This window comes from Streptopelia decaocto (assembly GCF_964273445.1).
Source record: "Streptopelia decaocto genome assembly, chromosome: 1".
Taxonomy (NCBI): Eukaryota; Metazoa; Chordata; class Aves; order Columbiformes; family Columbidae; genus Streptopelia; species Streptopelia decaocto.
This window is the reverse complement of record NC_138663.1, coordinates 84999086-85015738: the sequence shown is the minus strand read 5'-3', so window position 1 is coordinate 85015738 and position 16653 is coordinate 84999086. Positions and strand designations below refer to the sequence as shown.

At 45.2% G+C, this 16653-nt stretch overlaps 1 protein-coding gene across 2 annotated transcripts in view; it reads left to right on the top strand.

The window, feature by feature from the left end:
• The window catches only part of EPHA1 (EPH receptor A1), a 33707-nt gene that overhangs the window by 6250 nt on the left and 10804 nt on the right, over positions 1-16653 (top strand). For both annotated transcript variants that reach the window (XM_082059923.1, XM_082059922.1), the window contains exons 3-6: positions 6847-7122; positions 8771-9161; positions 15116-15271; positions 16191-16523. In XM_082059923.1, the coding sequence (XP_081916049.1) occupies positions 6847-7122; positions 8771-9161; positions 15116-15271; positions 16191-16523 (1156 nt within the window). The remainder of the gene's footprint in view (positions 1-6846; positions 7123-8770; positions 9162-15115; positions 15272-16190; positions 16524-16653) is intronic.

Below are 16653 nucleotides of genomic sequence, written 5' to 3'. Positions count from 1 at the left end.
GCTTCTTGGTAGCTTGTAAAATAACATAATAAAAAGTTATTTATCTCTATTTTGCTTTTAGGTGTAATTGCATCATCTTTGAACAGATGGTGATGAGGACTCATGTTATCCTCTTGCATTTTACTTTTAATAGACAAGGCCCTAAGCAACCCAACTGGGCTTTGAAGTTAGCCTTAGTGTGAGCAGGGGATTGGAGTAAAGACCCAAAGGTCCCTTCCCGCTTAAATATTTCTGTGTTCACATGATAGTTTTGCATTCTTCGTTCACTAGCATTCTGAGCTTGAATTTGTAGCCCAGGCACAAAAGGTCCTTCCAGTTTTACCCTGTTTAATGTTTTGAACTCTGTAATATCTATTCCTCTTGATTTTCTGTATCAGCTTCTGTACGTACTGGGCATCACAATGTTTGTCTTTAATTGTTACGATTATTTCACCCCCAGCTTGTGGGCCTATCTTGAAAATTTCCTTTGGTCCACTATTTCCAAATTCCTTTTTATGTGTATGTGAATAGTATTTACATAATCCAGTCACGCTTTCATGACTGTATATGACTACTTAAGTTCCTAGCGATTTGTGCTGTAGAATACTGCATACTGGGCCTCTCGAAATGACTTTTTGTCTCAATGCAGTTGAATAGATTGTAAATTAAATACACTTTATTCTTTTTTAGCCAATATTTTTTCTTGGGAGGCATGCTTTCACCAGTTCAATATCTGTCTTTGCCTGTAAAAGAGTCCTTTTTCATAGTAGTTTTGTTTTTAAATTGGATATCTATTGTTTCAGAAATTACATAAGCTCTGCTGCTGCCACTAATTGCCAAAATGTGTTGTATTTATTAGAAATTAAAGGTTCAGCAATGCTCAGTTCTGAACTGGTAAGCTGGCTTATGGAGCTTGTCTTTCCTCAATTATATTCCCATATGGATCATAGTAGTATTAAAGCTTCCAGATTATTTTTTTAGTCTCCTTTCTAGGTTGCCATTATTCTCATTCTCTTATGCATGGACATAATTTTTATTTTTCTGCCTATTCCATATTTGTGCTTGCTTCCACATATACTTCAAAGTGTTGCTATCAGTTTCAAACTTTCTACCAGGTCTCTCAGGGTGCATGGCACCTGTTTTGCTCAACTTTTCCAAAGTCTACCTTCACACAGGACTAAGGATGTACATTTAATTTCAGTGACCTAATGTATTCCAGAGGTTATTCATAAATAGCCACTAACTGCAACTATTGTGGCTCAAAAAACACTTGAAAAACTTTGGAAACGATATAATTCTTGCACAGTTCTGCACCCCATGTTTCACATGAGGTCTGATTATGAACATAGTATCTGCCAAAGCTATGTGAATGCAATTTGAGTAAAACGGTGCTCAGATTTTTTTTTTTTTTTTTTGTTATGCTGTTATCTTCCTATCAAATCTCAGACAAATTACAAATTCTACACTGCTCAGTTATTTTGTTTAGGTAATAGACTAGATCAAGTACCTGTGACCTGTCAACAACTTTTATATCACTGACCACATGGTATTGTGTACGTGCCTTCAGGTTCTAGCAAGGTGAGGTTTTGTTCCACCGGACTAAGAGGTCCTACATGTTAATAACAGCTGATGTCTGGTTTCCATTTCCATCACTTCTGCTCAGACAGATAGGCTTGGTCATTAAGGGAATAGTGTTGTGGGCCACACAGCCCTCAAACTGCAAGTGATTCCAGCACAGCACTCCTATTTCATTAAACCTGGGCAGTTCACCTAATCAGACTTGTTGATATCTTACTCAGATAGTCTTAAGCTGGGATGAGTCACAGCCAGTCAGCCTTTTGTAGCATCTGAAGATGGTGTGAAAAATAACCGTCAGAAATATTATTATGTGCATCTCTTTCCACAGCTGTTGACAATCCATGTCCTTAATAAGATCTAACTCAAAACGGATGTCATCACTTCTGAACCTGGAATAGAGTAGCAGTATATACCTCAAGCTTCTCTCAGCTTAAGTATCAGTCATAGGGGGTTAGATCTTCCAAGCGAACAGGATCTGCATAGAAATGAGGGACAAATGCTTAGTAAAGTCAACAACTAACTGGAAATGGGAACAGCTCTGGCTTTGGGGTCATATCCTGACATGCCCTGCTGCTGTTGATATGTAGACTGGTGGAGATACTTGATGATATTCTCTTAGGTGAAAATTAGTTACTTTGTGGATTTGGGATAGAAGAAAAAAAAAATGTTATACATAATCAAGATATATTTTACCCAGAGGAGTAGGAAGGAGAGTAAAAAAAAAGGTGAGACAGAGGAAGCAAAGTGTAAATTAATAGCTGTACTGTAAGCCAGCTTGCATGAGCCACCAACCAGGTAGTCTGGCATGAAGTCACTGCCACAGCCTCGAGTAGCAATCTCTGCTAGTGTACTCAGTGTTGTGACCTGAAGGGCAGAAAAGACCCATGTTCTGAGCTAAAGCAAAGGTGCTGTACAACCATGACATTTATCACCATGGCTGCTCTGGCATCACAGTGATGACAGCACTGTTGCCTAGCAACTTCAGGGGCTGATTCATACTTTTATAGCTGTTGAATGAGAGTGGAAAAGGTTCACTGAACTTCTTCACTTCAGCACAAAAGCACCACAAGTCAGTTGGAGCTTTGAGATGAGTCCGCCTATAGCATGGTCCTTCAAGAAGACTAACAGGCTATTTAAAATATGAAACAAACCAACTTTTATTATAATACCAAACAAAATACCGGTGAGTTTGCAGACAGCCAGGTTGGAAAGGAAAGGCTTTATACCTTTTGTTCCCTGTTGTCTCCTTGTTAGATGGACCTATGCTTAGAAGGGTGATTCTCACCATCTCAGAGGCAGAGTTGCAGAAAAACATGCTTATTCCCTCTGATTTCTTGGAATGTTACTTCCATTGCTTTGAAGGCCTAGTTCCTGGCTTCTCTGTGCTTGACCTGCAGCCTGCCACTGTGCCTTTCATGCTGTCATCTCCTGGATATTCTTTTCTCCAGGCAGGTTTGATCATCTCAAAGAAAAGGCACAATTACCCTGTCCCTGTGTGGGATTCCACCTGATCCATCTTTAAAAAAAAGCTACACAAACAGAGCAAGTATTGCCCATTGCCATCAGACTCATTTCCCAGGTTCTCTCTAAATACTGGAAGTATACTTGACACATAATACAAAACCATAGCTCACACTATACAAAACCATATCTTACACCATACGAAGCCCTTTGCCTTGGAAAAAAGAGTCACTTCCATTTACAATAGTTCCATGAAGATATTCAAACTGTTTCAGTATGTTTCCATATTATACCTTATGGCAGATCCTAGGAAGAGTAGATCATGGATGGAGATATCACAAGTTGTCAGAGATAGGCTCCTCGACACAGACCTAAACTAGAGAAGGCTCATTTACAGAAAAAGCAGAGTAAGCCTTCCTCAGGCTTCAGAGCTTCAATCTGTGTAATCAATCTAGAGTTGATCAAGGCAGACATTAAAAGGCATGTACCTTATATTATCTTTGGATTTTTACTCACATGGTAGACCAAACCAATACTTTTTACTACAAATATCTACTGGTGCCATTCTAGATTGACATTCAGGTTATTCTGAACTGCATTTATAAAGACAGCTCATCTCCATCACTACTTTCCTTATATTGAATCCAACTTAGCAATGAGAGGAAAGCTGTCTTCCTTTTCCCTAAACCTGCAATGTTATGAGGTTATTGAGATAGCACTTTTGCTTCAAGGTTGCTGTTCACTTAACACTAATTGCTGTGCTGGAATTATTTTATTCTGTATTATAACACCAGAGCAATACTTTCAAAACCAAATCTCTGGAGCTAACTGCCTGTGTTAATATATAGGTTTCTGAGAAGTACAGAACACAATTTTGTTCTCAAATCCAATCGCTACATGCTTAGACTCTTCAGAAAGTCAGGCCACTAATTTATGACCCGGTCTGAATGCATTGACTTTTGTTTTGTTAGCAGCTTTTCAAGAATTCTAAAAGGTTTTATAACTTTAATGGCTAGTTTAAAGACAGTTTAAACTTAAACCTTAAAAAGAATTTAAATGTAAAGGGGTTTATAAGGAGTTCTAAAGAATATAAAGAGTTTGAGAACTCTTTAACTTGCTTGGAGCAGGGAATTGGACTAGATGATTTCCAAGGGTCCTTTCCAACCTAAGGCTTGCTATGATTCTGAATCTCATGAGAAAGTTTTCTGTAGCATCATAAAGTCAGTTCACTCATTGCTAAAATGAGGAAGTCTGACTCATACTGTGCCCCATCTCTAGAAGAATGTTTCCCATCCTGTGGCCAAACTGATGGCTGGAGTAAGGAAACAGCGTCTGGAACAAAATGGGTAGAAAGTTATATTATCAAAGGATGTTGGTTCAACATCATAGGCAGACAAACTGGAGAGCCAAGTAATTAATATTGATTGAGCCACACTTTACCACACGTTTATTAAGAACATTACATTAAAAATCAGAAGCATACATTTTGACTTTGCAGCAGATTCTTTGAGGATGTGAGACAGTTGCCTAGCAACTTCTGGACTCATCACCCTTTCATTAAGTGTTGTATGTAACAGTTTTCCTTTACTACTTTGAATTTAAAAGCTTCACTGAATAATGAAAAGAAGTCACAAGCATATTTAACAATAGTTCTGTGTTGTTAGCATAAATAATATCCTCATTTTACTTCCTTTACCCATCAGCAGTAGAGTTTAGAAAAAACAAGTCTGACTCCCTTGTTATTTCTTTGCACTACACTGCATATGAAACCGTGCAATAGTCAGTGCTAAGCATCTTTGCCCTGAAGAGGTCTGTCTGGAAGAAGCTTGGCTGAGCTGAGCTGAGAAATACAAGACTTAGCAGTTGGATTTTTTGCAGCAGTAGAATTTAAAGGAAATTTTTCTGCTAGAGTTGTCACTATTGAAAATGAAACTCTGATCCTGTATCACTTAAGTTTTGAAAATGGTATATTCAAGACATGCAGCACAACAGCTCATGTCTTTTGGTGAGACATGCAAAAATCACTTTCTGATGACACTTGTCTGTGGTACTTCACTAGGATAAACTGCTAATGGAAACGTGTCAAACTCTTTGCCTTCAAATGCGATTATGCGTTTCCCATCAGCTTGGTGGAGGCAGACACCCGCAGAAAAATGCTTCTAAAAGCCAGTCCTGAAACTGGCAGTTTCTTATGAAAGCTACTTTGCTCTTATTCTCCTTTCTAACTTATTTTTTTCTATTTCAATATACTTCAGGATGTGTTGTAAATTCAGTTCTGTAGGATTTTCAAGAGGATTTTCAATGAAACAGTGCAAGAGGTGGTGAAGTGATTGCCCCTTCTGATTGATCAATTGGGACTGACCAGTGTGCTTCTCTCTCTTGCAACCCTAATCCTTTGACCTCCATAAAGTGAAATAGGTGTAAATCCTGTGTGGCGCAGATACGTGTCAGAGAGATCAGATTAAGAGGGTGGGGTAACACTGGAGATTAATTACATGGAGAAAAGGAAACAAGACAGGACACATAGATACCATCTGCAGAACTTCCTGAGAGGAGACTGTTAGTATGCACTTAGGTAAATGGCTGAAATCAGCCAGATACGAGCTTGTGCCATCAGTGGAGCATGCTAGCTTAGAGAAAGCACTGGAAGCTTTCAGAGTGGGGCTGCATAGGAGGTATGCTCTAAGTCATGGCACAAAAGCAGAGCCTCCTTTGGCACACTGTGGGTCCATTTCTTGCATTCCAGTAGCAGAATGAACTGGTTTGTGGATCAGAAGCTGGGAGATAGGCTGCAGGGTTGTGCTGAGAGTACAGGAGGTGGTTGTGCTGGAGAACGGTGTGAATCTCATGCTCAGCCCCTGAGACTTGACAAGCCTAGAGACAGATGCCTTGTTTAAATTGCATCTTAATCTGAGGTGTGATTTAAAACCAAGACGCTTAAACTTGTTCCAATACCTATGTGGGCACTTTTTTCAATTTAATTAATTTGATTAAACAAAACCTTGCTTTCCAAGTTTTCAGTTCTCATGTGCGACTTATTCAAAAGTGGATATTCTTTGCATTTTGCATTATATCTGTGGTGGGGAAGCAAAAGTAGAACCACATAAAATTCAGCAAAAGCATATGCTAAAATACATACCAAATAATAATACAGATAGTATCACTGAGGTCATATAACGAGCTGGACTTATGTGCTTCTCTCAGCCACTATTTGCCTGGGGAAGAAGTAGAACCTAGTATGAAGTCAGGAAAATCAACTGAGTTTTAGTGTTAAATTAGGATTTGCAAAATATCACACTTAAAGAAGCATGAACTCCAAATTAATGAGTGCTTGATCTAATGCAGTCCTTCTGACATTGACCTTCCCTTTGTGTCAGGCCACCTTTTCTCTCACCCCAAAGTGTTGTGCATTATTTTCAGGGGCAGATAATAGTCCTGATCTGGTATGTCATACCGTACACTTTAAATGTAAACGGTGGCAGAGAGAAGTGGACAATAAATGGGAGTAATGGATTGTTTTCTCAATCTAAGATAAGGCAATGTATGAAAGAAATGTATTTGAACCAAGGTAGAATGAAGGGAATATGCAAGTGTCCATCCACAGTGGTTCCATTCAATTTGGCATACATCAGGTCCTAATTACAGTATCTCTTTGCTCCTAATGTAAAGAGTTTGGGCTGACACAGAGGTCTAGACCAGATGCAGCTTTTGCTCAGTGTAAGAGACCTTTCAGCTAGCCAAGCTTTGAGCCCTGAACACTATATGGGAAGCAAAACTTGTTTCTCATGTCTGTCTAACGATGTGTGTTTTCTTCTACCCTGGGAGCAGTGGAGTGAAGTGCAGCAGATGATAAATGGTACCCCAGTCTATATGTACCAGGACTGCAGTGTGCTTTCTGAAGGTGACACCGATCACTGGCTTCGCACCAACTGGATTTATCGGGGTGAGGCAGCCTCTCGCATTTATGTGGAGCTAAAGTTTACTGTGAGGGACTGCAAGAGCTTCAAAGGTGAAGTGGTGACCTGCAAAGAGACCTTCAATCTCTATTACATGGAATCTGAACAAGATGTCGGGATCCAGTTCCGCCGGCCGCTGTTCACCAAGGTCTGTAGTGCTGGAGGTGAAGAGTGAGTCATATCTTTCAGCTTAAACTAGTCATATCTTTCAGCTTAAATTAGGTGTGGCTTGCTGGCTGGGGGAGGCCAGGAGAACCAGCATCTGGGGAGGGGCATGGATAGTAAGTGTTGTCCTTAGAATAAACTTTGCCCCCAGTGCCCTTTGTGATGCTCAGAGTAGTCTGCCACAGGAGGCACAGGAGTTTTTAAATGAGATGGGACTTTCATTCTGCATAACCACTAATTCAATTGGACATCACGTAGGTAAGGATTCTAAAGGGTTGTAACAGTGCTCGATGGTTACACCAATTCTTAGGAATAGTAAAGCAGAGACTAAAGAAATTCGATTTTCCTTAGGTAATAGAGCAAGATTAGATCAAGTGAAGAACACAATCCAGTTCAGGTCTCTCTGCTCCTGATCATTTATGCTGATTGTTATGAGATATAGGTTCTTATTTTCTAAAACTTGAGGTGATGGCTTGCTATAATGAAATTCTCCCTTGTGTGAAAGCATTTATCACTGTTATATTTTAACTGCCATTTCCTCCAGCCTAGTGCCCTCTTGCCATGGAAACATTTGAATTGCAGAACAGGGAACCTCAGCTTTTTTGTAGAGGAAATTGTATAACCCAGTTCTGTCTTAAAAAAAGCCACAGACCTACATTATTTTACTGCCCCTTCCTCTGCAATTTAAATGGCATGTAATGAAAACAAACAACAGTAAAGGCCACCACAGGCAAAGCAGGACTTTGGTAACTGCTCCCCCTCTCTCCCCAGTGTTCCTCAACCTCCGCTGCAGCCATGAGTGTGTGATACCTCCACAACTTCTAAACCTGTGTTATGATCCCACTGCCAGATGCTGCTGTTGTGCAGATACTTTTCATTAGCCACCCAACTACATGCGGCAGGTGGTTTCATGCAATAGGAAGGGGACTGCAGTGGAGAGGATCAGTTATCAGGATATCCCTCTGAGAAGAAAGGCTACCCCACCTGCAGTTCAGGTCTTCCCTGTCACATGATATCATGGAGGCCTTTCCTTGTTTGCCCAAGCATTAAAAGCATCTCTTACTTACTCTCATCCTTTGTTTGCTGAGGCAGTGGGAATATAAGAGCGTTGGAGCACCTTTCACCCAAGTATCTCCAGTGCTGAAATATGTTGAGCGCTGCATGAGAAGCACCTTGTAGTAGATGATCTGATCTGCATCAAGTACAGCCTAGAAACAGGTGGCTGTAATTCACTGGTCAATTTAAAAACATAATTAAGCAGTGTTGTGATTTAACTGCACACAATTTGCAAAGAACAAAAAATATCACAGAAGAGAGATTTGCTCCTTTGGGGGCAGTTCCTGAAGACCTCTGAGATCAGGGACCCAGAACATAGGGTACTGTCTAAGACCAGTGAATGACTGAAAAGGAGTTGAAAGGAGATGGTGGAAAGAATGGACACAAGAAAAGATGTGGACCTCATTCTTAACACCTCTTCCAAGTGCAAAGAAAATGCACTGACATTAGAAGCACTTAATCATACAGCCTCTAAAAGGCCTTAGTGTAAAAGAAGTTTGAGAAGTATGGGGATCTCAGCAGCTGCTGCTGTCTGCTCAGATGTTAAAGCTGTTGTCTTTTTCTCTTTCACTTAGCTCAACACTGTGGCAGCGGATCGAAGTTTCACAAGCAGAGACATTGAATCAGGCGCCATGCAGCTGAACACAGAAGTGTGCCCCATTGGAAAGCTGTCCCGCCGGGGATTCTACTTGGCTTTCCAGAACTCTGGAGCTTGTGTAGCAATGGTGTCTGTCCGAGTGTATTACAAAACTTGCCCAGAGGCAGTGCGAGGCCTGGCCCATTTTCCAGAGACGCTAGCAGGTTCAGAGGGGCTGACAGAAGTGCCTGGGGTCTGTGTGGAGTACGCGGCTGAAGAAGTGGGCTCTCCTCCCAGGATGCACTGCAGCACTGATGGGGAGTGGCTGGTACCGATGGGCCGATGCCTTTGTGCTGTGGGATTTGAGGAAGTCGATGGGAGCTGCGTAGGTGAGTATGCAGACACTGGCTGTAGGCCATGGGAGAGTTTCCAGGGAGCTGGAGATCAAAGCATCTGTAAGCATAAAGTGGGATCAGGGGATTTAGTGTGGTCTGCCTCTCTTTTGCCTGCCCTCTGTGCCCATCAGGTGTATCATATCTTTGCTCCCCTCCTTAGCTTCGCTTTTTCAACTGTGATTTTTCTCCTCATGTGTCAGGTGTAAGACTTGCACACACCTCTCCACTCCCTCTTGAGCTTCATCCAGGAACCTTCAGCTCTGAAGCTAGCTCCTGTGAGCTGTAACTGTGTGATTGACACTGACTCACTCAACAACTGGTTCCCAACCCATAAATGGCAGTCTTGTTCTCTCAGGGCAGACAGGTCAGACGCGTGGAACAGTGTATTTGTCCCATAAGTAGAAAGCTGAGAGGCTGGAGGGGTACAAGATCCTCCGCAGTGTCCCCTTCTACTTGGACTGGGAAGGCTCTTCTGCTAAGGGAAATCATGTAAAGCACACTGCACAGTACTGTCAGTGCCTGCCTTATTTCTCAGGAACAACTAAAAAACATTAATTCTGTCCTGGGGTGTTCTTCTTGTTCTCAAACTAAATCAAAACAATGACAGGCTAGCTATGAAAAATAAAGTTTTCTAACTGCATGAAGAAAAGAAACTCATTTTCAGTCAAACCAGCACACCAAGGCATATAGAAAAAGGAATCCACGCACTGTTCTCTGGGTCAGTGGGTGCCCTGTCTCTGCTTTTCCCTGCCTTTGCTCCACTACAAGGATCTGGTGCCTCTATGAATAGCCACTGCTTGCTGCTCATTTTTCTTGGGGAGCTGGTGAAGGCTGAAGCACATGATCCTTGTCCTCCTCCAGCAATCCGCTCTCCTTACATAGCCCAGCCAGTTTTTCCACTTAGGTGCTACAGAGCTCTCTCCACCCTCCTGAAAGCACTCCGCTGGGAAGGGGCAGGGAAGCTGTCATGTCTCAACAAGCCCTGACTGCTATCACAGCACAGGTTCATTCAACATCTATGCTTTTATCCCACTCCACCCAAGTACAGCTGCAGCCAGAAGTATCTTTTGTAGGATCAGTAGGAACTGGGAGGTCTTCCAGCAGAGGAAGGGGAAGAACCTAGCAGGGGTAGGGAGAGGTACTTCATGTTCACAGCAGTGTCTTATTGGAGGATCAGAGGATGAAGGTGAATGCAGGTTGCCTGCTGGGAGATATCGTGGGGTCCTTTCCCTCAATGGAAAAGACCAGGCATTGTGCAAAGGACTAGGAACAATCCAGGTAAGGATAAAGACTTAAGTCACAGCTCCTACTTTGTCCCCAGAAGATGGAATGACTTCTCCAAACATGCAAAGGGGCACAGGATGGAGGAAGACCTTCTGGCAGTGTTTTCCAGTTCTGAGCTTTGCCTAAAGCAGGAACTGAAAAAAGGAAAGCTGAACCCTTTCTTCATAGCAGTGAGGAGAAACAGACCTCTGTTACAGAACAGGAGGCAACAGAATTCCAGAGGTCAAGGTTCCTAAATAGTTCACTCAACCTCTCAGTGAATTCACAGCCATATAAAGCTCGCTGGGTAAATAACAGCTCAGCCATCCCATGATCCCAGAAAAAATGTGCCTGCTGAAAGCATTACAGCCTCTCATAGCATTGCAGACTTTGCTGCCGATAAACCCAGAACTCCATGATTAACTTCCTCAAGCATGTAGTTTATTGTGAACACAAAGGCTGGCTGTGCCCCTGCTCTGTGTTCTGGTTTGGCTGAGGCAACTGGGGTTGTTTAGCCTTTTTGGAGGCTGAGAGGAGACCTTATCACTCTCTATAACTACCTGAAAGGAGGTTGTAGCATGGAGGGCGTCAGTCTCTTCTCTCAAGGAACAAGTGATAGAACAAGAGGAAATGGCCTCAAGTTGCACCAAGGGAGGTTTAGATTGGGTATTAGAAAAACTTCTTCACAGGAAGGTTTGTCAGGTATTGGAACAGGCTCCCCAGGAAAAGTGGTGGAGTCACCATCCCTGGAAGTGTTTAAAAGATGTGCAGATGAGGTTCTTAGGAACATGGTTTAGTGCCAGGCTTAGGTTAATGGCTGGAATCTGATCTCGATCCCTTGTAACCAAAATGATTCTATGATACCCTGATGGGCCCTGCAGGGTGGCAGGTGAGCCAAGCTCCCTGTCAGCTCACATCTGGCATCTGCAGGCTACCCACTGCTTGCTGTCAGACTCCCCATGAGCACTTATAGGAAAAAGGCATGAAGGGAGGGCCCCAGCCATCATCTCTGCCCTTTGGTGCCTGGCAAGCAGTCCTGAGCTGGCCCTTTCCCAGGCCTGTTTTTCCCATCATATCGCCCAGAGCCGAGTGCCCAAGGCCCAGGGAAACCAGGTGCCATGGGCCAGAGGGGTTGGGTGGGAGCTGAGACTGCTGGCCGTGCACCTCCCCCGCCGGCTGTGCTCCTGGGGGAGCCGAGGACAGCTGCTTCTCTGCTTCTGCCCCGCGAGGCCAAGGCCTCCGGGGAAGGGAGGCAGGCAGCGATGGGAGTCAGGTTCCCCGCCGGGCAGCCCCTCCTCACCCCTCCTGCGGCAGGCCCGGGCTTCAGCCCACAGTCGTCTGCTGGCCCTGCTCCCGGAGCCGCCGGGCGCTCTGAGGGAGGCTTCGCCCGCCTCCGCGCCGGGGCCGTTGCACCGCGGCACCGGAGGGCGCTGCCACCTCCCCACGCGGCGGGGCCCGCAGCTGCGGGGCGCCTCGCCGGTGCTGTGCAGCCATCTGCCGGCACGGCGGCTGCGTGGGCCCTGGTTGCTGCGGCGGGGAGTCCAAGGCGCCGGGCGCCGCCACCGCAACGCTTCTTGCGGTCAGGCTGCGGCCAGGATCTCCCCCGTCAGGAGCCGGGGCCGCTCCCTCGCGGGCCTCGGGCGCTCTCCCTGTCTGCGGGGCTGTGCTGTGCCCGCCACTCCTAGGGCGCCGGTCGGGGCTGGCCTGGGCTTGTGCGGCCCGCCGGCCCTAGACGGGATGGCCTCATGCCCGCTGCCCGCGGGAGCTCCTCCCGCCCTGTGCCACATCTCTTCCAGCGAGCCCAGCCCAGGGACAGAGGCCGTGCTGCTGTCTGGGTCACGCAGGCAGCTGAGTGTCTCCGCTCCTGCCCGCACCTCCTGCCCGCACCTCCTGCCCGCACCTCCTGCCCGCACCTCCTGCCCGCACCTCCTGCCCGCACCTCCTGCCCGCACCTCCTGCCCGCACCTCCTGCCCGCACCTCCTGCCCGCACCTCCTGCCCGCACCTCCTGCCCCTTTTTAGTTTACTGATCAAGACATGACCGCCGGTGACGTGGCCCGCTATGGCCAGCTCGTGCCTGCCTGGTTACTGGGGTTTGTCCCTTTGCCCTGATGTCCCCTATGCATTTCCCTCCCTGCTCTCCCTCTCCCTGTCAGGTGAGTTGCCTCCCTGTGAGGCAGCTCACCTGCTTGCAGGGTCTCAGCACCACTGGTGGCTAAAGCAGGTGTGGACTGCGGCTAGAGCAGCAACAGAGCTTTGGCCTGGAGGAACAGGCCTAACAACAGCGGGGTAAGGAAGCTGGTGAGGGACCTGGAGCACGAGTGTTATGAAGAGCGGCTGAGGGAACTGCGGCTGATTAGCCTGGAGAAATGAGGCTGAGGGGAGACCTTATTGCTGTCTACAACTACCTGAAAGGAGGTTGTAGCATGGAGGGTGTTGGTCTCTTCTTCCAAGTAGCAAGTGATAGGATGCAAGGAAATGGCCTCAAGTTGTGCCAGGGGAGGTTTAGCTTGGATATTAGGAAAAAATTCTTCATGGAAAGTGTTGTCGGCTGCCCAGGAAAGTTGTTGAGTCACCATCCCTAGAGGAGTTTAAGAGATGTATAGATGAGGTTCTTAGGGATACGGTTTAGTGCCAGTGTTAGGTTAACTTTTGTACTTGATGATCGTGAGGGTCTCTTCCAACCTAAATGATTCTTTGATTCTAACAGAGGCTCTCTTGGGTCAAAGCTAACTTTTCTTGCAAAGGTCACCAAACCCACATTTCCCTAACTTACCTGCTGATTGTCTTAGCCAAATAATAAGAGGGTGTGTATGTCGCTCCATATTTATGGCAGGTAGTATCATCTAGGGAACGTCAGAACCTCTGTGTTATATAAGTCTCTGGCCCTGCACTTTGTCTGCTTTTCATGCTGCTGGCAAAACTCTCCTGACCAAAACTGATCCAGTGTCAGGAATTTTGAAATGTTATTCTGGAGCAAAGTGGCAGAAGGCCAAAGCTTTTGTCTTCACTCCAGCATGTAGAAGTGTTCTCAGTTGTTAGCAGCCTAGAGATCAAAGTATTTTTTCTTTTTGCTTATTTCTCAAGGAGGATTTGATCTCTAATATAAATAGAATCTCTTTGGGCTGGTGACAAGCAATGCTTGAGCCTTAATTCTTTCAACAGCCTTTGCTCTCCTTGTCCACATAGTTGTGTGATTGTAACTCAGAATGACAGACTTCCCTGAGTGGTGCTGTTATTTACCCATATCAGAAGGTGCTGGTTGCTCCTACTTGTGATTATTTTTCCTTTCTGTGCTCTTTAGGCTTCACTGCTGCAACTCCTTTTGGCCCGTGTACTGTTGCAATATCCCAAAATGGTTGTGTGATGGTATTACTATGCAACTGGTGGGCCAGTTGCCATCATCCAGTATTAGTGGAACAGCTTGCTGGCCATCTCAGGGCAAGAAGGGGGACCAGTAGGAATGAGATGAAACCACTTCTCTGGTGACAATCTAGAGAGAGATCTCAATGTACACTGAGGATGATAATGACTCTTCCCGAGACTGATGGTGAGGAGTCTTGCTTGGCCTTTGTTAGTGGAAAATTTTTTAGGTCCCCTCAGTTGTCCCTCTGTGTTGCATGGTAGGAATGGCTAGATTTTTTTTTTGTCTTCTTGATATAGGATCATTTCCTATGCTATGCTCTACCACAGTAAGACATTTGTTTCAGGATCCTGAGCAGATGGCTCTCTCCTTTGGGATCCCTTGAGGGAGTACAGGGGAGATTGTTGCTTTTACAGTGTAGTATGAAAATGGCCATTCCCTTGATGCTCAAGTTAAATGCAACGTGGTAGCTGTGGCAGAAAATCAGTGTATGCATTCGTCAACCATCTGATTAGTGGTAGGTTGTTTGTTTCTTTAGTTTAAGAATATTTCATACATTCATTTAGCACAGGTAAGTAAACCATTGAATTCACATGTTACTTCAACCTCCCTCACTAATTTTCTCCTTGCTACACACCTATAGCGGTGAAGCATTGACCTTGAGATAAATATTAGACAGACCAGTGCTTCTGTAGATCAAGTAATGCAGCAAAAACAGAGTGTCAGATGTTATACTTGGAGAAAGATGTGGCTGCTTATTTTTGTAGCACTGGAAATAGAAAGCACATGGCACCTATTCTCTTGCAGTCTGTCTTGGCTCCATAGCCAGTTACGCTCATTGCTGCTAGGCAAACTGATAGTTATCTAGATATTCCCCAGGGCCCTGCTAGGTGATGCTCTAGTACAACACTTGAAATCAGAAAAGCCCAGTGGCTATCCCATATGAAGTCAGCAAGCAGAGGGGTCTGAGGACTACAAGGACTTGGAGCTATTGTTTAGAGCTCTTACTAATGGTGTGGAAAGCTTGAAGGGCAAGGTGGGGACCAGTCTGAGTTTATGTTGAAAGAAGCCTCTGAGGTTGACCAGCAAATGAGTTCCCCTTTCTTCAGATCATAACATTGATCTTACCTTGAGTTTGCGTCTCATCTCTATCTGCTCTGAGAAAATGATTGATTGGTCTAGGTGACCTCCAGGGGTCTATTCCAACCTAAATATTTCCGGGATCTAAGAAAATGGAAGAAAAGCAAGCAGATAAAGAAGAGGAACAAAACTGGCAAGTGGTTTCTTGTTGATCTTATGTTGACTTGTTTGTCTCTTCACAGCCTGCCAGCGAGGATTCTACCGTCACTCGCTGGAGACTAAACGCTGCCTGAAATGCCCCCCCAACAGCTTGTCCAACGAGTCGGGGGCTACGTCTTGTTCCTGCAATGCAGGCTTCTACCGAGCACCTTCGGAGGGCCAGAACATTGCTTGCACCCGTGAGTTGCAGATAGAAAGAACATTATCTATAGAGACTGAAGGATGGACTTATTGAGATTAGCCCTACAGAGAAGAACTTAAGGATACTGGTCAGCTAAAAATTAGACGTGAGCTGGCCATGTGCGCTTGCAGCTCAGAAGGCAAATAGTAACCTGGGTTGCATAAAAAGCAGCGTGGCCAGCAGGTCAAGGGAGATTATTTTCTCCCTCTGCTCTGCTCTGGTGTGACCTCACTTGGGGTACTGTGTTCAGCTCTGGGGTCCCCAGTACGAAAGAGACATGGACCTGTTAAAATGAGTCCAGAAGAGGGCCACAAAAATGATCAGAGGGCTGGAACACCTCTCCTAATGAAGAAAGGCTAAAAGAGTTGGAGTTCTTCAGCCCGGAGGAGGCTTCGGGGAGATCATATTGCAGCCTTTCAATATTTAAAGGGGCAATGTAAGAAAGATGCAGGAAGACTTTTTACCAGGGCCTATAGTGACAGGACAAGGGTTTGTCCTCTTTCAAACTGAAAGAAGGTGGATTTAGATGGGACATACAGAAGGAATTTTTTACAATGGGGGTGGTGAGATACTGGAGCAGGTTGCTCAGAGAAGCTTTGGATGCCCTGTGTTTGGAAGTGTTCAAGGTCAGGCTGGACAGGTCTTTGACCAAATTATTGAAAGATGTTCCTGCCAATGGCAGGGGAGGCGGACTAGATCATCTTTAAAGGATCCTTCCAACCCAAACTATTCTGTGATTCTATGAACAAGGAGATGGGAGGAAAAAATAATGTTAGGAAATGGGGATGAGAGATCAGAGAGGTAGAGGCTGGGGGTGACAGAGGGTTCCATTCAAAATGCATCAGCAGAATGGAAACTGCCACAGTATTTTGAGTATTAGCAGCTGGATCTAATACTTTCTTTCATGCTTCTTGTAGGCCCCCCCTCTGCTCCCCGCAATGTCAGCTTCTCCCTTACTGGCACGCAGCTGAGTCTGTGGTGGCAGCCACCCAGTGACCACGGTGGGCGAAAGGATCTGACTTACAGAGTCTTCTGTCAGCGCTGCCATTTCCTGTCATGTGAGCCGTGTGAGGCTGGTGTGGTGTTCTCCCCCAGTGCTTCTGGTCTCACTAAACCTGCTGTGGACGTGGACGGCTTAGAAGCTTACACCAACTACACATTTGCTGTGGAAGCCCGTAATGGTGTCTCAGAAATGGGACCTGCTCCACAGAGAACTGCTCCGGCTGTCTGGGTCGCAGTTGGACATGCAGGTTAGCAGAAGCAGAGAGAAGTTTTTCCTGCTCATCAGGAAAAGGAAGAGGAATCTCTGTGAATGTTTAAGCTTTCTCCATCTTCTCCTTCTGTCCACATTTGCTGGTATGGTATGATAAGGACTCTAAG